This window comes from Rissa tridactyla, chromosome W, assembly GCF_028500815.1.
Source record: "Rissa tridactyla isolate bRisTri1 chromosome W, bRisTri1.patW.cur.20221130, whole genome shotgun sequence".
NCBI classification, from domain to species: domain Eukaryota; kingdom Metazoa; phylum Chordata; class Aves; order Charadriiformes; family Laridae; genus Rissa; species Rissa tridactyla.
This window is the reverse complement of record NC_071496.1, coordinates 19,834,803-19,859,996: the sequence shown is the minus strand read 5'-3', so window position 1 is coordinate 19,859,996 and position 25,194 is coordinate 19,834,803. Positions and strand designations below refer to the sequence as shown.

Here is a 25,194-nt window from a genome sequence, read left to right as displayed (position 1 = left end):
AATTTACCCAACACTAAAGATAAGGTAACAGTTATGTACAATAATACTATTGTATTTAAAATATCTTTTGGTGAATCATGGTGGATGTTGCCCTTAATTTCTGGTAAATAGTTTAAACTTCAGTCATATTCTACAGTGGGTGACTTGCTTTTATTTTTCAAGTCAGGCTAATATGTTAGTGTTTATAGCATCATGCCTGAAGTAGGCCCTTGATGACAGGAACTGGAAGTTTGGAAGCATCCTTTTTGTTCCCCAGTTTTCTCCTCAGCAAGTGTAAGTAAACCCAGCAGTCATATTTCTTCATATCCCCCACTTCAAAATAAGGAAGCTTTTTCATAGTTTGTTTCTTTCTTTCAAAGTCAACAGATGCAGATGGTTGGTTGAGGTGCTGTCTACAGGAATCAGTTTGTGAATAGCTTCATTCATTTATTTTTTTTTCCCTTACTAGTACAATTAAATTGGTGTTAGCAACAGGGAGAGTAGTGGTTCTGTTTTGTGGCTTTAAATGTTGTCAGTTAAGTGTGTTCTAGCACAGAAGATGATCAACCTACTACCATCACCACCCCCCACATGCACACCCTTGCTGGCTGACAGACAGATGAATTGTGCTGGCAGTGATAGGCTTAGACTTTGATATCAGCTTTGGGGTTTTTACTGTTTGGGATTTTAGTATTATCTTTGCTGGGGGTTTGTTTCTTTTTAAATGCTTACAACTCAAGTGTACATAATTTAAAATTATTTTGCTTGTGTGGTGTTGTAATTCCAATGTTTTCCCTCATAATATCTCTAAAGTATGGTAGTATTTAACCTAATGAGGAATTTGATTAAAGTTTTAACTCGGTTCCTTTGTAAAATTGTTTTAGAAACCCAAATGTTTCTATGTTTTTTAATAGTCATGAAATAAATGTTTAACTTTAAATATTATTCTGTTTAAATATTTTAAGTCTAGTGTGAAATGAATGTACAGGTGGAATAATCCAGTGTCTCAAGAATATGCTAAGGTCACTGATTATATGACTTGACACAAGTCATATAATCAGTGACAAATTCAGAGTTTGTCTGTGTGGGGAATTTTACTGTTGTTATTTTAACAGTATAAGATGGTCTGCGTGGATTTATATTATGTGTGACAACACACTTCTGGTTTTCCAGTTACTTTTATAAACACTTTATTTAATCAAGTGTTTGTTAGTATTTTGTATATAGTTGGTCCAAATCACAACATGAAGTATAGTTTGCAAGTACTTCCTTAAAGATAATTTTTCCCCTATTGTGTTTATGAAAAAAGTAAAACTAGGGAAACAAAACATTTGCTTTGAAGAAATGCATGCTCAAAAAAAAATGGGGGGGACGATACACACTGCCGATCTAAAAAGACTTAAAACAATTGTGTGTGTGTATACACAAAAATACGTGGGGTTTGATAGAGCTAAGTAAGGGTTTGGGTGTGTGAGAAATACCCTTGTTTGACTCCTCTACATTAATGATTAATATTCTCCTTTCTCTTTCTCTTTCTTTCTCCTTTTAATGTTTAGTGAAAAGTATCTGATTAAACTCTGACTTTTCATTCCTGATTTATTTAATCCAGTGCATTAATTTGTATGCTATCCATGTGTCTGGGCTAACCTAACAATTTATTTATAGGTGAAGCTAAAGTCTTTTTAGTGTGACTTTTAAAAAAATCTTATTTAATTAGCCATTGTGTAATATCCTGTTAACTTCTAATTGCAGCCAATCGGATGATGATTCTGGGTCAGCATCAGCTTCTGGATCTGATTCAAGCTCTGTAAGCAGTAGTGATGGAAGTAGCAGTCAATCAGGTAGCAGTGACTCTGAGTCTGGTTCAGAGTCAGGCAGTCAATCAGAATCAGAGTCTGACACATCTAGAGAGAAGAAACAAGTTCAAGCTAAACCACCACCAAAAGTTGATGGATCTGAGGTAAATCAAAACATAGAAATTAACCCTTTGTGGGAAAAAAAAAACGCTGCAGAGTAGTTACAAGAGCAGTTTTAATTTAAATAAACAAAACCCCCATAATTTTTACTTAGAATGTTAACTTGATTGGGTTAGTGAATGCACATGCTTAGCTCTCATAACAAACATTGGGCTCTTAAATTCTCATCTCTGTGAATACCTACAGTTAGACAATTACCTAAATTTTATCATGCAAAAGTACCTATTAACTTATTGCATATTTTTGAAGACAAAGCCACACATAATGTTGTTATTTCTAAAATTTCTTAAAATTGCCTCTCTAATGCTTAGTTTCTTCATATCAATAAATGATTGTATGACAATCTCAGACTTAGATATGGCTTGTCTTCTGTTCTGTATGGGGAAAAAGTCTGCCAAATTTAGGAAAGAAAAAAAAAGTAGTAGTGTTTAGAAATCTCTTAAATGCAATGGATGAAAGTTACCTGAACTCTCCTCTGTTTCTCTGTGTAATATGGCCTTAATTTGGATGATATATATGAAAGGTAATAAAATATTTCCTACCGTAGGATTCAAAGGCTGTTAAGGATTCTTTTTTTGTGGGGTTTTTTTTTTTGGTGTTGTTCATGTTCATGCTTTTGATATTGTCTCTCACAGTATCCTTCTGGACAAAATGTCCATCACACAGCTAGACAAGTCCATAATACGATGGGTGAACAATTGGCTGATGGGTTGGGCTCAAAGAGTTGTAGTAAATGGGGTTACATCAGGCTGGTGGCCTGTCACCAGTGGGGTTCCCCAGGGCTCAATATTAGGGACAGTTCAGTGTTTTTATAAATGATCTGGGTGCAGGATTCAAATGTACATTAAATAAATTTGCTGATGATACTAAACTAGGAGGAGCTGTGGACTCCCTTGAGGATAGAGAGGCCTTACAGAGATCTGGATAGGCTAGAGAGCTGGGCAATCACCAACCTTATTAAATTTAACAAGAGCAAGTGCCAGATTCTCCACCTGGGATGGGGTAATCCTGGTTATACATACAAATCGGGGGATGAGAAGCTGGAGAGCAGCCCCACAGAAAGAGATCTGGGGGTTTGGGTTGATGGATAGTTGAATATGAGTCAACAGTGTGCCCTGGCAGCCAAAAGGACCGACTGTGTCCTGGGGTCAGGACAGCATAGCCAGTTGAGGGAGGTGATTGTCCCACTCTACACTGGTGTGGCCCCACCTCAAGTACAGTGTCCAGCTTTGGGCGCCTCAATATAAGAAGGACATCAGACTATTAGAGTGTGTCCAGAGGAGGATGACCAAGATGATGAAAGGTCTGAAGGGCAAGACTTAAGAGGAGCGGCTGAGGTCACTTGATTTGTTCAGCTTGGAGAAGAGAAGGCTGAGGGGTGACCTCATTGCAGTCTACAACTTCCTCAAGGGGGGCAGCGGAGGGGGAGGTGCTGATCTCCTCTCTCTGGTGACCAGCGATAGGACATGAGGAAATGGAATGAAGCTGCATCGGGAAGTTCAGATTGGACATTAGGAAAAGGTTCTTCATTGAGAGGGTGGTTGGTTACTGGAACAGGCTTCCCAGGGAAGTGGTCATGGCACCAAGCCTGTCGGAGTTCAAGGAGCATCTGGACAACGCTCTTAGTCATATGATTTAGTTTTAGGTAGTCCTGCGAGAAGCAGGGAGTTGGACTCAATGATCCTTACGGGTCCCTTCCAACTTGAGATATTCTATTGCTCTATGTACTTTGGTATTCCCATATGAAGCAAAAATATATCAGCTAAGTGGCCTGAAAGGACTTACCTAGATCAGTTTAAAAATTTACTTTTAAAAAAAAAGTTATCTTAATAATAGAGGCTTGCACAACTATTGTTATACTTACTGTAAAAATTGTGCCAGCAATTCTCATATAACATTCCTTTCTGAAGAAGTCTCGCTACTTTAAAACGCTATCCAGTATTATTAATGCATGCAGTATTTTATAGTGAGGTTTTTATTATTAATAAAATTGAGATCCATCTTAATAGTGATGCTGCTCATCTTAAGAAAAGTAAGTATGTGGTAAACTTTGAAGTTTCAATAAGTTTAAATGACTCCTGTATCTGAATTCCAATTCAGTTTTGGAAGTCCAGTCCAAGTATACTTGCTGTGCAGAGATCAGCAGCGCTCAAGAAGCAACAACAGCAGAAGGCAGCCTCATCAGACAGTGGTTCGGAAGAGGTGAATAACATATAAGTTAGTAAATAAAATGTAAACACGCATGTCATTACCCCATATGTTAGAGTAAAATTACATAGAACCAAGTTCTGTTCTCTTAAGTCTGTGTGTTTAAAAAGTCTGGTTTTAGTCTATAAAAGTAATGTTCAAATAACTGACATGTTTATAAGGAAACATGGAGGGGGGGAATATTTAGTTTCATGTTTTCAGGCGAGTTGTGCCAAAATGATAGCAGTTTAGATTTATATTTTTAGCTAGATATTCTGTGATCCATGGACAAAATTTTCAAGTCACGTAGTATTAACTTTCATTGTATTTCTGCCTTCTGAGTTCCATAAAGACAGTTAAAAATACTAAAAGACATTTCCACTATTGTTTCTATATAAAGGTAGCTGCTGCAGTTTTCAAAAACACTTATATGGAGTAGAAAGCTAGAATTTTGCAACTTTTGTAACAGTTATAAAAAATTCTTATATTTTAAGAACCTTGCTTACATTTTAGAGATTTTTAAAACCTAAACCATAGGTTAAACAAAAGTTGACTTTGTACAGTAGGAATATCTTTTAAGGACACTAGTGACTGTGAATTAGAATTTATTTAAAAGCAGACTTTCATATTTCCTTCTTTATAGAAAAAAAAAAGTAAGCATTGTGATCACAAGTCTTTAATCATTACTCTGGGTGTCTTGTTTTTAGTCAGATTTAGCTGCTAATCATTAAAACTAAACAAAGGAGTCAATCATATATAGTTAAAATATTAATTTATAGCTGTTGCTAAGTACTCTTTTCCTGAAGACTCTCTTTCAGCATAAAAATGATCTAAATTTAATCTTTATGAGATTGGTTTTAGGGAAATAATTTTAAGAGGGTTCATTGATTTATTTATTTTTTGTTTAGGAGTGAAGAAACATATTCTCAAAAATTTCTTAGTGGTGTTTAAATGTGAGAGGATATGAGGGGTGAGAGCTCTCAAAGGGCAGGAGATTTTATTAGGCTTTTGATAGAACCTTCATCTTGATTTATTAACTTGCAGCAGTCTAAACTCTGACTATATGTAGGCACAATGATTATATTTTAAGACAGGTTTTTTGTAGATTTTTCTAGAGTTCTGCTGACATGGTATATTCATAGATGGAGAAATACAAAATCAATAGCGATCCTGATCTTATTCAATATCAGTGGGTACGCTGAGGGGGATGAAGAGGATAAGACATGAAGAATATGATTTCAGTTTGAAAGTGGGAGCTGAATTATCTTTTTAATACTAAAAATATATCATTCCTTTTGTGGTAACGAATCGTATATATTCTTTTCTTCATCTGCAGGATTCATCGAGCAGTGAAGATTCTGCAGATGACTCTTCCGGTGAAACCAAGAAGAAAAAACATAGAGAGTAAGATGTTTTTCATAAATAATATAATTTTTTGTTATGGTGACATAACCATAATTACTCAGGCTTCACTTCTCTGTACTTGAAATACATAATCTTGTGTTTCTCAATTTTGATTAACGTTTTGGAATATTTAAAAAAAAATACTCTCAAAGGAACATATATAACACTTAATTTCTGAACAAAAGACTGTATTACCTACAGTGTTATTGAAAAACATTCATCAGCACTCTTTATTTTTAAAGTAGTCTTATTTGCAGCATATTTTTCAGCTGAAGATCCTCCCCGAAAATTATTGACGAAATATGAAACTACTTAAGTAGGTTGTCTCAGATAAAATTTAAGTTGGAATCCCATAGTTCATGTCAAACTTTTAAACACTTCAGAGGCAAACCCACAAAAAATTATTACAAGTTTGACAGTAATAAACTGTCTTGGCTAGTCAATAAAGCTAAGTTGAAATTGAGCTGGTTTTAAGCTGTAGACGAAAAAGTTTGTGGAAAAGGTTATACCTTCTCATTGGTAGTGACCTGTGTGTATGTAGGGGGGGTGTTTTTGTTTTGTTTGAGGTTTTGTGGTTTTTGGTTGGGTTTTTTTTGTGGTGGGTTTTTTTGTTTGTTTGATTTATGAACAGTGTATAGAAATTGAATGTTTCTTTCCTCCTCTGCAGTTAATTGAATCATCTCAATATTCAGAGTTGCCAATATAATATCTTCAAGAAATGGGGGGGCAGAAAAGCTTGCTATGCAAAATAGCCTCATTCTAGTGATGTATTGTTATTCAGTCTTCTGTTACTTAAGAATGTGATTACACCTAATAACGTGCTCTGTTACAGGAAAGATATTTAAGTTTAGAAACTAGTAACCAAATAACTTCATATAGTGCTTCAATTTTGATTTATACCTATTTTTAACAAGTATGTTTGCAGTTGTTATCTGACATGCAGATCAGATTTCTCTACATATAACTTAGTACAGGATCCAAGCCCTAGAGTATGGTGTTTGATGTTGTCTATATCTCCAAATAAATACTGGTTGTGGATTTGCATAGGGTATGGGAGTTGGTTGGTTTGGGGTGGAGTTTTTTTGTTTTTATTTGGAGAGGGAGAGTTGTTGTTTGGGTGTTTTTTAATTTACTGCTTGCAGAAAAAAAACCAAACACTTTTAAGGAGACAGATGATTCTATAGTATTTCCAAGACACACAGATGTATTAACCACAATGAAAACATAACTTCTAGGACCAATGCATATTTAAGTGAAAGAAGTGTCAAAACACTGATTCTTAGGCTTCCTGATCTGAAATTTAATTAAAAGGTCTTTGAGTAATATTCCACCTTTGAAGGATGTTAGTACTGTTTGAGCATCTTGATCAAAGACCCCTAAACCTGAGAATAGATGGCAGTATAAAGATTTAGCAACCTTTCAAGAATGGATGTGTCATGGATGGAAATATTTGACACGTTTAAGATTTAGCAGCAATTCAAAGTTTATTAATGATTTGAGGAAGATCAAGAGGTTGAATTTTAGCAGCACTTAATCATTAACTGATTTAAGGATTTACAAGATGATTTAACAAAGTAATTGAACAGCAACTTAATTACAGATTTGAAAATGACAAGATTCACACTAACTTGCTATAAGGTATCCCAAATCAATACATACACATATGAACACAAACATACAAACACATACCACTCAAGGAGTCACATGCACACACACCCAAGTTCTGACTGCTAGGACCAAAAGATCCCTTTGCAGCATGCGACTCCAGTGAGACAATAGGTGTCCCTTTTGACTCCTTATGTGCGCACAGACAAATGGACAGAATATATTTGGATCCATATATAAGATATAAGAACAGCCACGCTTGTAAGAGCTAATGCATATATTAGAAAAACACGGATAGAGAGGTGGATGAAAGAGAGGCTAGCCTATAGTTAAAATTTTCCCTCTTCTCCAGTTTGGAGTAAATAATCACAATGCATCAGCATTCCTCAGCAGGCAATAATTGAGACTTGAGAGGGTTGACTCACCCTGGCCTTTTAATCCTTGAGGTATCTGCCAGAGCAGTGTCCTGACTCAGGGGAGATGCTGGTCACAACCCACTGCAATCCAGAAGAGCTCAAAGGGTCTCACTAGAATCGCTACTTATAGGGTCCAAGACAGTTGACTTTCATCAGGTATTTTTCCACTCCAGCCCAACTCAGACAATGGAATATTCTGGTACTTTCCACCAGTTGTGCAAGCCCAGAACTTGCTAGATCTTGAAGTTCTGGTATCACTACCCTCTTTGGGCCACAATCCATATGTTGTCAGGAGTGATTGATTACCATTATTTTTTCCAAGCAATAGGAGTCACGGGAGCCAGGTGCACTAAGGGGTTGCCATATGTCTTTCCCATTATGTGTCCCAGGTGTTAATGGGTTGACATAACGTTCTGGTCCATTGTATTGTTATGTGGCCCAGGTGTGTGTGGGGAAATTGCACCAAGCAGCCTAAAAGGAGGGAGGGATTGCACCACCACAGCATACCGGACTTCCCCCCCCCCCCGTTAAGATTAAAGTTCTCTGTACAAATAGAGTCTGAGGTAAGATACCATTGATCAGTGAATACATCTTTTCTGTTGCAAAATAGAACATTTCAGCTAAGCAGGAGCACGGAGATACTGCTACTGGGAGTCACAAGTGCCTTACTCATAGTATCTTGCATGGGTGTGAAGCACTGGAAGCCAATGCCTCTCAGATTGCTATGGTTCAAGTCTTTCTGTGTGGTTTTCAAATCTGATTCTGCATTATTTTAGGTTCCTGTGCTGAATTCACATGAGGCACAGGGAACATAGCTATTAGAGAATTTTGAATTCTGCAAAATATAATATTATAGGGTTTTATGATTTGAGCATAGGTAAGTTCCAGTAAATATGTATCTTTCTAGCTAAAGTCTTGCTAAGGACTTTAGGTTTATTGATGTCAAATTAACTCAATTATTAAAACTGTAATTTATAGAGAAATCCAGATTTTTGGTTTGATTTGTTTTTTACATCTACCTCTTGATAACAGAAAACTTAATTCAGCTCCCTTTGAAGCCATTGAGTGTTTTTACCTGTTATCCATTGATGATAAGTTTATGTCCTTCCAGCTGAAATGGCTATTATAACACTTTTATTTCTGTGAAGAACGTTGAAATTAAAGCAGCAAGGCTGTGTTGAATACCTGATTTAAAAGCAAAACAAATAAAAAAAAAAACCAAAAAACTAATATGAGTTACTGTTTTGTCTCTCAATATGTACAGTGAAGACTGGCAAATGTCTGGGTCAGGGTCAGTATCAGGAACTGTCTCTGATTCTGAATCAGAGGAAGATAGAGTGAAAAGCAGTTGTGAAGATAGTGAATCTGACTATGAGCCAAAAAACAAGGTCAAAAGCCAGAAACCTCCAAGCAGGTAAGAAGTACTTTGGTACTATTTCTAATTTGTAATCAGGTATTGTACTACTATACAGGCAAATGAAAATATTAATATTTCTTACAGAACTTAAAGTTTTTTTTTAAGCTACAAAAGATGTTACCATACCAGTGGTTTGTGTTGAATACCTCTTTCCTGTCTGCTCCAACTGAAAGTGGTGTAACTGAGCAGTCATGAAATATATGTATTCAGAAACAAATACAGAAGGCTTGTAGTTGTCCATGTTGAACCCCCACTTTTGTGTTGTATCTTATTGTCTTCAAGAATTGAGACAAAAAGTGGCAAAAAGATTGCAGGACAGAAAAAGAGGCAGCTTGATTCATCGGATGATGATGACTATGACAAGAGAGGATCACGTCGCCAGGCAACAGTCAATGTTAGTTATAAAGAAGCTGAAGAAACCAAGACAGATTCTGATGACTTGTTGGAAGTTTGTGGAGAAGATGTCCCACAGCCTGAAGAAGATGAATTTGAAACTATAGAGAAGTTTATGGATAGCCGAATTGGCCGAAAAGGAGGTATTTTTTTCATCAGTGTTCTTAAGATGCTGCAGTGCATTGTGGTGCAATGTAAACAGCAATTGTTCTTAGCTGTAGGTAACCTGTGATGTTTGTAAAGAATAAGTTTAAAAACACCAGAAAGTAATCTTATTTTATTTTTCATACTCATAAGGATGTTTCTTTTGTTAGCCATATAAAGTAAAACATAGAAGAACTTAACTAATTAATGCAGAAAGAAAAAATGAAGTGCTCTGGCGGGGGGTTGGACTAGATCATCTCCAGAGGTCCCTTCAAACCTCTATCATTCTGTGATTTTGTGAATATAGCTCCGTATTGAATAAATGCATACCATACTGTTACATTACTATTTGTATAGTTTATTGTTACCTGATAGATATAAACTGTATATAGGGGGGTAGAGAAAAAGTGGACTGGATAGGACAGCTAACCAGTAGTCTGAATGCTGAAGTACAATGTTGGGAAAGCTGAACCACTGAGATTGTGATTTCAGTTATTCCTGTACAAATAGTCTCAATCTGATGCAATGGATGCTGGAATCTAAAATTTCAATGGTGTATTTGTATGTGCACTTCCAAAAGTAACTTTATGTATGATGGTAGGGGTGTTAGCTTGCAAATTAGAGTTCTGATTATAGAAAACTTGGGCCTACTCACACTTCAGAACTTCCTTTTTCCATACCTGATTTACAGAGTTTCTCACCTATCTCAGAGCTTGCACTCTCTTTCCTCTCAATTTTCTTTTCCTATACTGTCCTAAATTCCAGTGTGTTACTCTAGCCCTTTACTCCAATTCACAGTGTCACTGCTGTGTTAAAAGCCTTTTGAACTAGGCTTCTTATATTGTGCATGCCCAGATGTTGTTACTGCTTGTGCTGTCCTTTGCTAATGCCACACTCTATTGCTGTATCTGTCCTCTGCATCTGGTTGGGTCTACTTCCCTATTTGGCTCTCCTTACAGAAATGAGCCTGTTTCCTGCTGCTAATTTGCTTCAGCTGTAATACTGACTGTATTTAACTAAAAAATACCCCACATAAGGTTCCAAAGGCGGGGGAAACAAATAGTAGCAAAACAAGTTTAGGAAGAAATAGTTCAAGAGCAGCCCATCCCAACAAGCAGGAAGTCAGGCAAAAATGCCAGTAGTTCTGCATGGATAAACAAGGAGCTCCTGGCAAAACTCAAAACCAAAAAGGAGGTATACAGAAGGTAGAAACAGGGACCGGTAACCTGGGAGGAATACAGAGACACTCTCCAAGCATGCAGAGATGCAGTTAGGAAAGTCAAAGCACACTTGGTATTGATTCTGTTGATTCTGGCAAGGGTTGTCCAAGGCAACAAGAAGGGCCTCTATAAGTATATAGGTGACAAAAGGAAGACTAGGGAAAATGTGTGCATGCTGCTGAATGGGGCAGGATCCTGGTAACACAGGACAGAGAAAAGGCTGAGGTACTGAATGCTGCCTTAGCCTCAGTCTTTACTAGCAAGACTAGCCTTCAGGAATCCCAGAGACCAGGGGGAAAGTCTGTAGCAAGGAAAACTTACCCTTGGTGGAAGATGATCAGGTCAGGGAATACTTAGGTAAACTGGATATAGTCCATGGGCCCTGATGGGATGTACCCACAAGTGCTGAGGGAGCTGGCAGATGTCATTGCGAGGCCGCTCTTGATAATCTTTGACTGATCATGGCAACTGGGAGAAGTGCCCAAGGACTGGAGGAAAACAAATGTCATAGAATGGTTTGGGTTGGAAGGGACCTTTAAAGGTCATCTAGTCCAAATCCCCACTGCAATGAGCAGGGACATCTTCAGCTAGATCAGGTTGCTCAGAGTCCTGTCCAACCTGACCTCGCATGTTTCCAGGGATGGGGCATCTACCACCTCTCTGGGCAACCTGTTCCAGTGTTTCACCACCCTCATCGTAAAAAAATTTCTTCTTTATATCGAGTCTAAATCTACCCTCCTTTCGGTTTAAAACCGTTACCCCTTGTCCTATCACAACAGGCCCTGCTAAAACGTCTGTCCCCATCTTTCTTATAAGCCCCCTTTAAGTACTGAAAGGCCCCAATAAAGTCTTCCCAGAGCCTTCTCTTCTCCAGGCTGAACAACCCCAACTCTCTCAGCTTGTCCTCATAGCATAGGTGCTCCAGCCCTCTGATCGTTTTTGTGGCCCTCCTCTGCTCCTGCTCCAACAGGTCTATGTCTTTCTTGTGCTGAGGGCTCTAGAGCTGGATGCAGTACTCCAGGTGGGGTCTCACCAGAGTGGAGTAGAGGGGCAGAATGACCTCCCTCGACCTGCTGGCCACGCTTCTTTTGATGCAGCCCAGGATACAGTTGGCTTTCTGGGATGTGAGCACGCATTGCTGGCTCACGTCCAATTTTTCATCCACCAAGTCCTTCTCTGCAGGTCTGCTCTCAATCCCTTCATCCCCCAGCCTGTATTGATACTGGGGGTTGCCCTGACCCAGGTGCAGGACCCTGCGCTTGGCCTTGTTGAACCTCATGAAGTTCACACGGGCCCACTTCTTGAGCTTGTCCAGGTCCCTCTGGATGGCATCCCATCCCTCAGGCATATCAACTGCACCACTCGGTTTGGTGTCATCTGCAAACTTGCTGAGGGTGCACTCGATCCCACTGTCAGTGTCATTGATGAAGATATTAAACAGTACTGGTCCCAATATGGACCCCTGAGGGACACCACTTGTCACTGATCTCCATCTGGACATTGAGCTGTTGACCACTACCCTCTGGATGCGACCATCCAACCAATTCCTTATCCACCAAATAGTCCATCCATCAAATCCGTATCTCTCCAACTTAGAGAGAAGGATGTTGTGGGGGACCATGCCAAAGGCCTTACAGAAGTCCAGATAGATGACATCCGTAGCTCTTCCCTTGACCACTTAATGTAGTCACTCCATCATAGAAGGCCACTAGGTTGGTCAGGCAGGACCCTGGTGAAGCCATGCTGGCTGTCTCGAATCACCTCCCTGTCCTCCATGTGCCTTAGCATAGCTTCCAGGAGGATCTGTTCCATGATCTTCCCAGGCACAGAGGTGAGGCTGACAGGGCAGTAGTTCCCAGGGGCCTCCTTTCTACCCTTTTTAAAAATGGGTGCGATGTTTCCCTTTTTCCAGTCACCGGGGACTTCACCTGACTGCCATGACTTTTCAAATATCATGGAGAGTGGCTTGGCAACTACATCAGCCAGTTCCCTCAGGACTCTGGAGTGCATCTCATCAGGTCCCATAGACGTCTGTACGTTCAGCTTCCTCAGGTGGTCTCGAACTTGATTTTCTCTTACAGTGGGAGGGACTTTGCTCCCCCAGTCCCTGTCTTGCAGTCCATCCACTCGAGAGGTGTGGGAAGAGAGAGGTTGCCAGTGAAGATGGAGGCAAAAAAGCTCTTGAGTACCTCAGCCTTCTCCTTGTCTGTTGTTACCAGTTTGCCTGTCGCTCCTGTCTGCAAGAAGGAGGGCACAGGGACCTGCAGGCTGGTCAGCCTCACCTCGATCCCTAGGAAGGTGATGAAGCAGCTAATCCTGGAAACCTTTTCCAGGCACATGAAAGACAAGAAGGTCATCAGGAGTAGTCAGCATGGCTTCACCAAGGGGAAGTCACGCTTGACCAACTCGATAACCTTCTGCGACGAAGTCACTGGCTTGGTAGACAAGGGGAGAGCAGTGGATATAGTCTACCTGGACTTCAGAAAGGCCTTTGACACTCTCCCTTAAGATCCTCATGGACAAGCTGTTGATGTATGGGCTGGATGAGCAGAGAGTGAGGTGGATTGAAAACTGGCTGAATAGCCCAGCCCAGAGGGTGGTGAACAGTGGCACCAAGTCTAGTTGGAGACCTGTAACTAGTGGTGTACCCCAGGGGTTGATAATGGGTCTGATCCTGTTCAACGTCTCCATTAATGATCTGGATTATAGGGAAGAGTGCACTTTCAGCAAGTTCGCAGATGATACAAAACAGGGAGGAGTGGCTGATACACCAGAGGGTGGTGCTGCCATCTAGAGGGTCCTTGACAGGCTGGGGAAATGGGCTGATAGGAACCTCATGAAGTTAACAAGGGGAAGTTCCAAGTCCTGCACCTGGGGAGAACAACCCCATGCAGTACATGCTGGAGGCTGCCCAGCTGGAAAGCAGCTTTGCAGAAGAGGCCCTGGGAGACCTGGTGGACACCAGGTTGAACATGAACCAGCAATGTGCCCTTGCTGCAAAGGCGGCTAACGGTATCCTGGGCTGCATTAGGCAAAGCATTGCCAGCAAGGTTAAGGGAGGTGATCATTTCCCTGTGCTCAGCACTGGTGAGGCCGCTTCTGGAGTGGGCTCCCCAGTAGAAGAGACTGATGGCACTACTGGAGAGAGTTCAATGAAGGGCCACGAAGATGATGAAGGGACTGGAGCATCTCTCCTATGAGGAAAAGCTGAGAGAGCTGGGATGGAGAAGAGAAGGCTCAGGGGGAGTTCTCATTAATGTTTATAAATACCTGAAGGGAGGGTGCAAAGAGGACAGAGCCAGGCTCTTTTCAGCGGTGACGAGTGACGGGATGAGAGGCTATGGGCACAAACTGAAGCACAGGAGGTTCCATCTGAACATCAGGAAACACTTTTTTTGACCGTAAGGGTGACTGAGCACTGGAACAGGTTGTTCAGAGAGGTGGTGGAGTTTCCCTCTTTGGAGATATTCAAAAGACATCTGGACATGGTCTTGGGCTGCTGGCTCTAGGTGACCTTGTTTGAACATGGCGGTTGGACCAGATGTCCTGTCCAACCTCAACTATTCTTCAAGTCTGTGAATTGGATTTATAGCATCCATAGTAATAATTGAATAGTAGGCTATTCAAGTGTCAAGGCTGATTAAGCACAATGTCAAATATCTGTTATACTCAGAGATGAGCAGGATATAGCAAAGATGACAGCAAGCAGTGTTAGTGGAGCATTCTCTGGGGATCACTAGAAAAACTAGAAATTCTAAGAAAATTTTTGAGATGAGATACTATAGGTTAGATGTAGATTTTTTTGGTTACTTTTTTGAATCTCGTTGGTATACTTGTGCATGTGTTAATATAGCTATCTCATAATTCTTCAAATAAGAGGAGTGACATAAGAGTTGTAGATATAATTAGTCAAGTTATATGCTCATATAAGAGCATCACAAATTGCTTTCTGCAGTATGTTTTTTACTTGTTAATTTATGGTAGTGCACGCTTAATCAAGCCTTATGGTGTGGTTTCTTTATCAGCCACTGGTGCTGCAACCACCATCTATGCAGTTGAGGCAGATGGTGACCCAAATACTGGGTTTGAAAAGTCAAAGGAGCTAGGAGAAGTACAGTATCTTATTAAATGGAAAGGTTGGTCACACATCCATAATACTTGGGAAACTGAGGAAACACTGAAGCAACAAAATGTTAAAGGAATGAAGAAACTAGACAACTATAAGAAAAAGGATCAGGAAACAAAACGCTGGTAAGTATCTTTATAGCTACTTCCATGTTGCATATTTTTTTGTCATAATATAGATGTTTTATTGCCTATACAACAGGAAGACAAAAGTTTTAAAATTGAAGCTTCCCTAACACCTTATGATCCTGTAAGATTCTGAGCATACCAACTTGAGCAAGTGAGAATACTCACACATCTTGTAAAATCATGCCTTTAAGGAAGCAGCTTCTGCACCTAGATTTTAATGTGTCTGTTAAATATGAAATTTTAACAAGATGGGTGGTGGGTTTTCTGGTTTTGTTTTAAATCTTACCTTTTACTAATTTTGTCATTTATTGATTGTATTTTGATCAGAGTTCTTTGGGAATTGCTGCAGAGATTTAAAAAAATCAGGAATGGCTAAAGCACTCAAAACATTACAGCATTTAGTTTTCTTGGCTCAAACTTCTGTTAAAGCCTCAGAACCAAGAAGTGAAAAAAATCATTATGTTTTAGTGCTATGTTTTGGTATTCTATTTTATTAGTATGTTTAATATAATCTATGAATAGTGGTGGGATTTTTAGTGACTCCTACTCATAAGATAGATTCTTATAGTGAGACATCAGTGCTGTTCCGTGAAAATACCACTACTCAGTGTTGAGAATGGATATTGTAAACGTGATCTGCGTGACTAGAACAAGCTGTAGCTGATAGTAATGTCTCTTGATAAGCTTTCTTAGTCATCAGTGATGAGGTACCTAGGCCAGATGCAACACTTCTATAGCAGGAATTTCAAAGTTGTAGCTTCTTCAAAGAAGCTCTCTAAGCAGCATTCCTATGGTGCTTACATTCAGAGCTTTAAAATTGCCAGATTTTCTTAGTTTTAGAACTACACAATGTAATAAGTGCTGCAAATAAATTCCCATTTCAGGCTGAAAAATGCTTCTCCGGAAGATGTGGAATATTATAACTGCCAGCAGGAACTTACAGATGATCTACATAAGCAGTATCAAATAGTGGAAAGGATAATTGGTATGTGACAAACTTCCAGATGGAAAACAGTGTTGAGAATATTACAAGTTTATTGCTTGCATGTTGAATTTATAGTTAAGAAATTTAGGTTATTAATATCCCTAACATCTTAAGGTAAAACAAAAAAGAGAAAAGTTGTCATACTGTCTTTGCTGTGAAACTAGTTCGTGTTGTCTTATCACCTGAAATGAGTGCTTTCTTAAAATACAGAAGGAAAATATTGATCTGGTATCTCTGATGCATTTCTGCAGCTCATTCAAATCAGAAATCAGCAGCTGGTTATCCAGATTACTATTGCAAATGGCAGGGTCTGCCTTATTCAGAATGTAGCTGGGAAGACGGTGCTCTCATTGCCAAAAAATTTCAGGCATGTATTGATGAGTATTTTAGCAGAAATCAATCCAAGACCACTCCATTTAAGGACTGCAAGGTGAGTGTGTAATTTCAGTGGATTTATACAGTTTGATAATTTAAAAAAAAAGTTGATGTATTTTATGCATCCAAAACCAAGATGCATATTATAAAATATTTTTGAATGTTGTCCAGAACAGTAATAATGACAGCTATATTTATATATGTAGCAAGTATCACTATTAAGAATAGCCTTTTGTAGATATTTGTTCCCTATTTATTTTATTGCCATTCAAAGATGGAATTGTTTAGTACTTTAATTTGTTTTAAAAGTAACCTTTGTGAATGAGTTCATGTCACTTCTGTTGTGGAATTTAGATCAGAAATCAAACTAATTTTAGCTTGCAAATGGGTTGATATTGTTATATGGCCTAGTTGTCTGTGATGAATAAAGACTAGACTTGGTGACCAAACAGATTCCATCTGCTCCTTTGTTTCTATAAGAAGACATTTTGGTAACTTCGCTTAGTAGTAGGACTGATGCTCAATTTGCTTTTGACAGATTCTAAAACAGAGGCCGAGGTTTGTCGCACTAAAGAAGCAACCATCTTATATTGGAGGACATGAGAGTTTAGAGTTAAGAGATTATCAGTTAAATGGACTGAACTGGCTTGCTCACTCGTGGTGCAAGTAAGTATAGTCTTAAAGTAGTCTTGCTGGTTTTAATTTGAAAGTATTTATAAATTTATTTTTTTATTTTTTTATTTTTTTTTAGAGGGAATAGTTGTATTCTTGCAGATGAAATGGGTCTGGGTAAAACAATACAAACGATTTCTTTTCTGAACTACCTGTTTCACGAACATCAACTGTATGGGCCTTTCTTGCTAGTCGTGCCACTTTCTACCTTGACATCTTGGCAAAGAGAGATTCAAACTTGGGCTCCTCAGATGAATGCTGTGGTTTACTTAGGAGATATAACTAGCAGAAATATGGTGAGTATTTCTTTGTATCATTGAAAAAGATTAGTAGTAAACGAGACTTACTTCATGTTCCTGTCTTATGCTAATCTCCAATATTTTGATTAGGAATGAGCAAATGCTTATTTGAAACACTGTATGTATTTAAAATGCAAATTAAAAGCATAAATTTTGATCCAATATAAATGTATGTGAAAGATTTAATTCCTGCTTAATAATAAAAAGGATTAAAAATGCAACCTTGAATTTGAAAATAAATTGTCTTTTGTTATGTGATTATTTAGGTTCATAAAATAAATATTTAAGCCAGACAGGCATAATCTTAATTTGTTTTCTGAAAGGAGGAATGTAAGTAACCTTATCCATTAAAGTTTTTTTTAAAAAAACCACCACCAAAACACAAAAAACCAAAAACCACACACACACAAAAATTCCACAAAAAACCCCAATAAAACAAAAAACATACCCCCATTGTTTAATAACTTAAAAAATCCCCAAAAAACTACCTTCATGTGTTATGTTCCTTTTTCATGATCAGATTCTTGTATGTCACTTAACATCTATATTGCTATAGTACCTGAAGTCATCTTGATCGATAAGACAATTTTTCTCTAGCTCATAGTTCACTTGATTCTTCTTGTAGATAAGAACTCATGAATGGATGCATCCACAGACCAAGCGATTAAAATTTAATATACTTCTAACAACTTATGAAATTTTGCTGAAGGATAAGGTAATCACACTTACTTCTTCAGGGAGATAAAATAATTTGTAGAATGTAAAACTCCTTTAGAGTTGGCAATTATTTGGTTCTGGGCCATTAAATGGATGGGGGAGTATGACAGTGAAGTTTTCTTTAAGAACTTTTAGATTTTATGTATGTGTGGTGAGACTTTCTGTCCCCCCCCCCCCCCCCCAATTGAGTGGGCAAAACTTATTTTTCTTCAGTTTGTTTGAGCTTCACATTACTGTAATAACTTCTTTGCATCTAAAAATCTCTACTTTCCTGTTAGACCCTTATCCAGGAACTGAAAAAACAAACCGACACCTAGCCCCAAACACCTGTGATTCACAACTCTGAAAACCCATGTTTTATTGTTTTATCTTTGTATTTGTATGTGCAGTATTATGTATATGTATATTACTACTCTTCATGATGGTAGCACATAGAGTTATTGTTAATCCTCACAGCATATGAAAATTTTAATAAAAAAGTTCTGCTTATTGGCTTTCTATTTCATTTGTTTGTACAAGGCAGAGAGTCAACAGTGGATTTTAATATTATTTTTTTTTTGTCAACTGAAAATTTATAGATCAGCTTTTTGCCTTCCCCCTCCCAAATGTAAACTTGGTTTATACTTTCCTTTTAAACTTGGGATGCCTGCATAGTGTTTTGTTGAATCTAGCAAATATAAAAAACATAATTCATACTAAAAACATATAGGTGTCCATTTGTTATTAAAATAAAAGGAGTAATGGTGTATATATAACCTCATGTAAAATGTCAGAAATTGCATAATATATTAACTTGTATAATGTCTCATCTCCCCCCCCCCCCCCCCCCCAATTTCTTTAAGTCATTCCTTGGTGGTCTGAATTGGGTATTTATAGGAGTTGATGAAGCTCATCGTTTAAAAAATGATGATTCCCTTCTGTACAAGACTTTAAAAGACTTTAAGTCTAATCATCGTCTTCTTATTACTGGAACCCCTCTGCAAAATTCCCTCAAAGAGCTTTGGTCTTTGCTGCACTTCATCATGCCAGAAAAGTAAGGAATGTGTTGGTTTTTTGTTTTGTTTTGGGTTTTTTTTGTGGTCAAGTTTCTTATGGCGGAATATTGTAGTGATTGGAGAATTGATAAAGAATTGCATTGTGAAATTGTTTAAATATATAAAATAGATGCACGTATTTTTCATGCTGCTCTTGATAAATTATTTTGGTAGCAGTTGTCACTTTTTCTGTTTTAGCAGTCCACAAAAAAGATGGATTGATGTATGGCTTAGAACCCTGAAAAGACGCTTCATCTTAATCTAAAAGGAAAATCCACATGGATTTACTCTAGGGAAATAGAATGGGGCTGAGGATGTCTTCTTTTCTATGTTAGTACCATGAATGAAAATAAGATTGCACCACAGTGCCCAATATCCAGTAGTTAAGTCAGGCAGTCAATTTGCCCTTATGGTTTGCATAGAATAGGTTTACTGTATTGACGCTATTCTATACTGATCTCTGTTTATATCTGGGATAAGAGCACATGTTCCTTTCAGATATCTTGTAAATACAAAATGCTGTAGCTCCAATTAGTTTTGGAGCTATGCATTGCATTGACTTCTTCAGAACCTTACAAGCAAAGCCACTGAGGTTGTTGTCTGGCACCTATTCTTCATTTGATTACAAAGTCCATTCTCTTAGTCTGTTACCACGTACCAGAGGATAATCACGTTTCAGCTAGTCCATACAAGCTGCAAAAGGTATCCAAAGCGGTCTGTTCTCTTGCACTTCCTCCAGCTATACAACTACTTTAATTCTGCAAAAGTTTGGAAATTTCCGTTCTCCTATTCGCAGACAAAATATTTGGAATTTCTATTGAGATGCAAATTCAGAAACTTATTAAATAAAACAGAGGGGAGTGGAGAAGAAGAATATGTGATTTTGTGCATGTGGTATATTTATGGTCTTTGTGCGTCTGTGTTTATGGTATGTCACTATTTTACTTTTATTTGTTCTTATATTGAAGGTTTTCTTCCTGGGAAGATTTTGAAGAGGAGCATGGCAAAGGGAGAGAGTTTGGTTATGCAAGTCTTCACAAAGAACTTGAACCATTTCTACTCAGAAGAGTTAAAAAAGATGTAGAAAAGTCTTTACCTGCAAAGGTTGAACAAATTTTGAGGATGGAAATGAGCGCATTGCAGAAGCAATATTACAAGTAAGTAATGACACTTTTTAATTCCTGCTATTTTAATGATATATCTATATGAAAATTACCGAAGTGTAATAGTTCTCATAATGCAATTTGAACCGATATTTTGAGAGCTTACATCCTTCGTATTTCCACAAATGGTTAGAAATTACTTCCATTGCACATTCTATATCATAGGTGGATTTTAACCAGGAATTATAAAGCCCTGAGTAAAGGTTCAAAAGGCAGTACCTCAGGCTTTTTGAACATCATGATGGAACTCAAGAAGTGTTGTAACCATTGCTACCTCATTAAACCACCGGATGATAATGAATTCTATAATAAACAGGAGGCCTTACAGGTAATACCTTTTTTTTTTTTTAAGTGTTTTTACATCTCCAATATCCGCGCAGTAATTTTATAGTGTTCTGGAAATTTATTAGTTCTTGTTAAAGTATATTAAAAAAGAACAAGTTCTCTATTACCTGTAAAACCCAGGATGCACATTTAAGTGAATTGATATTGTTTCTTTGTTTCTTAACTAGAACTGAATAATAGATAGATCAATACTAAATAAAATATCCCTGGCTTGAATTATGATAAAAATAAAAGGGAAATAGTTTGAAATAGTCTGTGTATTTTCAGAATAAATAAACTTAAGACCTATTTTAAACCCAGATTAAAATAAAGCTGTTAAAAAAACAGGTAAATTGAATATAAATGCAAATGCACGTAACTGACAGTGGTACACCAACAATCCATGTGATAGCAGAAAATAATCCATAGAATCTCTTTAAGCTTTTTTGTAATCAAACACTGTTCCCTGCATGCCTTCAAACAACCAAAGTGAAAGGAAAAAAAAGTAACAAACATCCAAAGCTTAGTCTGGTTGTTTTGCTGTTATAGCATCACTACCAAAGATAGTCTGTGATTGTGTTGTGGATTTATAGTTTATTTTTTGTAAAGGTTAACTAATCTTTATACTAAAACTGTTGAGAACCACAGCAACAAATAAAAGGACTGTTATAATTGATGCAGTTTATAACAACATAAATGTTTCTAAAGATCAGGGTTTTTTTTCCTGTAAGCTTTGAAGTTAATAATTTAAATACTTTTCCAAAACTACTAGATTGAAATCACAAGCTGTCACTGCACAAGCTATTGTATATTATAAAGTACTTATCAAAGCTAAAAGATGTTTCATTTGCAACTTGGCACACTCTAAATACTTAAATTTATAATTAAACTCCTCAGAACTGTTCTGTCATTATTGCTAATAATTGCATACTTGTAACAATGATTTCCTTGTCTCATTTGAATAAGCTTTGTTAGGTCTAATTATGAATGATACATCCGTCTCATTTCTGGCATAATGAATAAAAGCACTTAAATTTAAATTTTTTATTCCCCAAAATTTTATCCTGAGCCTTTTCAGCTAAAGAGGCCTAATGTTTTCAACATTAAATTTGGCATGCACCTGAGTTTCTATTCTAGTTGTTCCCACTGGAGCTGAGAAGGCTTAACGTTGTAACCTAGCTAAAGTCTGCTGACCTCTACAAACAAGATTCCTCTCACTTTTATCTTGCCTGAGAAACTTGACTGATTAGGCATTGTTTAAAAATACTTAGAGGATCAAGTAGCAATGCTTATTTCTGTTCAAAAGACAGAAAGTGAGGAGCAAGTAGTACTAAAGTAGACAGGTAGTCTCTGTTGTTTATTTGGTAGAAAAGAACTTGAGTCTACACTGTAACTGCTCTAACTCATAGCACAGTATATTTACTTAATATCTTAATGAAATGTTAAGATGCTGTTTTATGAGACAGAGATGAGAAATGCATTTATTTGAAAAACATGCTAGTCAGTACTCCTGTTGATTTCAGTTAGAGTGCTTAATGCTTTTATAATGAGTTTTTACAAGATCAGGACTGACTAAATACTTATTAAACTTTCATGATCAGTTAATGAATGTCTAACCATCTGCAGTGTATGTTAGTGTTGAGGTGAACTTATTTTGCAATACACATTTTCTTGTCTTGTAGCATTTAATACGTAGCAGTGGGAAACTAATCCTTCTTGACAAGCTACTGATACGTCTACGAGAACGTGGCAACAGAGTACTGATTTTCTCTCAGATGGTGAGGATGCTAGACATCCTAGCAGAGTATCTGAAGTATCGTCAGTTTCCCTTTCAGGTAAGAATTTTGCTGGTAGTAGCCAAGAAGCCTTGATCTTTACCACTTTATCTTAAGAAAAGTGTCCTTTTAATAGAAAGATTTATGAAAGTTTAATTTTATGTACAGGAAAAGACTGATTAATTAGAAAGATTAAGTGTTACATTACTCTACTTCCCCCCCCCCAATTGTTTTGGCAATTGAGAATTCAAGTTGCTCGGATTAGAATATAGTAGGAGTTCCTTTTTAACTGTATTATTCATCTCTTTAGAGGCTTGATGGATCAATAAAAGGGGAATTGAGGAAACAAGCACTGGATCATTTTAATGCAGAAGGATCAGAGGTATGGTATTAGTGGGTGGTTGGTTTTTTAATCTACTCAGATTTATTTCACTCCCCCCAAGAAATATAACAAATATTACACAAAAACTGAAGATAGAATAAAGTGAAGGATGTATTATACAAAAAAAAAAAAAACCAAAACAAAACACAAAACCCACAACCAAAAAAAAATCTCCAAAACCAAACAAACACCAAAGAAAACCCCCAAAAACTAAGAGGAGGTTAAATAGGAAGCACAGAATTTATGAAAATGGTGTTTAACTAATATAACTACATAGTTATATTTTTACATTTTTGTCAATGCTCTTTATCAAAGTAATTTTAAGTACTGTATATAAAAACTGAAGAATTTAATTTATTATGTTGTGTAGGACTTAATCCTGCAATTTTTACAGGAGCACTGAACTTTTATACAAGCTTTTGACATCGAAAACCTATTTAGGCAATGGGCAGAATTGAGTTGTGTATATCCTTGCATGAAGGAAAACTATCTTTAATCTGGCTTCTGTTATCTTAATTTTTTGCTTCTTATTTCCTTGCCCTGGAAGAAACTGAAGAACTGATTTCTAGCCATTGTTTGTGTACCACTTAAGATTCCTAGTTTATTTAGGTTTCCTACTATGGAAGCCTTTCCATACCTTTGACAGTCTTAGGTCTTTTATCCTACACTGACAGGGTTTTTCAGTACTAGCAGCATAGCATTTGTCAGTTGCTGCTGAGCTTATGTTTCTGCTGGGGTTGAGGAGGAAGGACTTAATTTTATAACATAAACTTCATCTGTTTGTTAAATACAGAAGTTAGTTCTGTTTTAAATTTCTAGTATAGATATCATTGCCTTTTTCTGGAATCCTTGTAGTTGTACTGCATAGTTTTTAGGATGAAGGGAGATCTGAACTTCACACAGTATTCAAGAATGGAGGCAAACTATGGAGTTGTGCAGCAATAAAGTTGTTTCCTGTTTTATTCTCTATTTCTTTTTTAATAATCAATAAAACTTCATACTTTTATTTTGCTATTACTGAGCTAAGATATTAATGGAAATATCTACGACAACTCCAAGGACTCATTCCTGAGCAGTAATGATTTGCTATTACCTTTCACTGTATTTAAAACACAAATTTATTTCCTATTTCCCTTTATCTTTAATTTCTTATGCTTTTTTTTATCACCTGTCTCGTAAGATCCTTCTGTAGTCCTTTGTAGTTGTCCCTGAATAACTCTGTATCATCTGCAAACTTTGTTACATCATTGCTCATCTCATTTTCATATTATTTATGAATATGTTGAAGAGCATTGACCCCCGCAAAACACTTTAGTTTTCTTAACAAAAAACCACGAGGGACTTGGGCAAACATGAGGCTTTAACAACAAGGGGGTTTGTATTTTTGATCAGTGTTTCGCTTGGTTTTTTCTCCCCAAGTGGCTTTTGCTCATCTTCTAGGATGCTGCTTACTTAAACCACGGAGAAGTTGATAAATGTTCACAAGAGAAATTGATATCAGTTTGCTTTATACTTATAGTGGGTCTGCTGGGCTGGAGTTAATTTTCTTCATAGCAGCTCGTATGGTGCTGTATTTTAGATTTGTGATAAAAACAATGCTGATAACACACCAGTGTGTTAGCTGTTGCTGAACAGCATTTGCATAGTGTCAAGGCCTTCTCTCTCTCACTCTGCCCCCCTACTGAATAGATTGTGGGGTGTGCAAGAGGTTGGGAGGGGACATAACCAGGCAGATGACCCAAACTAACCAAAGAGATATTTCATGCCATATGATGTCATACTCAGCAATAAAAAAGGAGAGGAGGGGATTTAGGGAGGTTAGCCATCTTTTGTTTGGGAACTGGCTGGGCATTGGTCCTGCCCATGAGAGGTGGTGAGTGATTGCCTTTGCATCACTTGTTTTGTTTTCTTTCTCTCTTCTTCCACTTCTCCTTTGCTAATTAAACAATTTTTATCTCGACCCCCAAGTTTCCTTGCTTTTAGTCTTCTTTTCCTCTTCCCCTATCCCACTGGGGTTGTGAGGGAGAAGCAATCGAGTGGCTGTGTGATGCTTAGCCTACTAGGGTAAACACACAACATAATGATTGAGAGCGCTTTAAACTAGAACTGATGGGGGAAGGGGATACCAACAGGATTGCAGTAGGTAAGACAAGGGTTGGCATAGCATCACCTGAGGGTGGCAACGCTAGTAGAAACATTTACACTGCTCCTGGGAGCATGCAGGTCTCAGGAGCATATCTGAAATGCTTGTACACCGATGCACACAGTATGAGAAACAAGCAGGATGGACTAGAAGCATTGGTCAGCTCCCAGAGCTATGATATCATTGGTATTAGTGAGACTTGGTGGAATGAGTCCCACAATTGGAATGATACAGGCTGTTCAGGAGGGATAGGCAGGGCAGGCGAGGTGGAGGTGTCACACGAAACGTGAGGGAGAGGTTTGATTGTACAGCCCTTACAGTTAGCGATGA

The 25,194-nt window shown here is 37.6% G+C and overlaps 1 protein-coding gene across 6 annotated transcripts in view; it reads left to right on the top strand.

Annotated features, from left to right (window-relative positions):
* Window positions 1-25,194, top strand: part of LOC128902076 (chromodomain-helicase-DNA-binding protein 1-like) — a 75,458-nt gene that overhangs the window by 25,353 nt on the left and 24,911 nt on the right. For 5 of the 6 annotated variants that reach the window (XR_008463611.1, XM_054184425.1, XM_054184421.1 and 2 more), the window contains exons 3-18: window positions 1,732-1,939; window positions 4,056-4,157; window positions 5,479-5,546; window positions 8,832-8,981; window positions 9,267-9,520; window positions 14,767-14,992; window positions 15,880-15,980; window positions 16,232-16,410; window positions 16,894-17,021; window positions 17,107-17,323; window positions 17,952-18,041; window positions 18,886-19,076; window positions 20,046-20,234; window positions 20,406-20,568; window positions 22,247-22,399; window positions 22,650-22,721. Coding sequence is in view for 5 of the 6 variants with exons in the window: in XM_054184425.1 (XP_054040400.1) it covers window positions 1,732-1,939; window positions 4,056-4,157; window positions 5,479-5,546; window positions 8,832-8,981; window positions 9,267-9,520; window positions 14,767-14,992; window positions 15,880-15,980; window positions 16,232-16,410; window positions 16,894-17,021; window positions 17,107-17,323; window positions 17,952-18,041; window positions 18,886-19,076; window positions 20,046-20,234; window positions 20,406-20,568; window positions 22,247-22,399; window positions 22,650-22,721 (2,491 nt within the window). In the remaining variant the exon portion in view is untranslated. The remainder of the gene's footprint in view (window positions 1-1,731; window positions 1,940-4,055; window positions 4,158-5,478; window positions 5,547-8,831; window positions 8,982-9,266; window positions 9,521-14,766; window positions 14,993-15,879; window positions 15,981-16,231; window positions 16,411-16,893; window positions 17,022-17,106; window positions 17,324-17,951; window positions 18,042-18,885; window positions 19,077-20,045; window positions 20,235-20,405; window positions 20,569-22,246; window positions 22,400-22,649; window positions 22,722-25,194) is intronic. The other variant, XM_054184424.1, reaches the window with a different exon arrangement.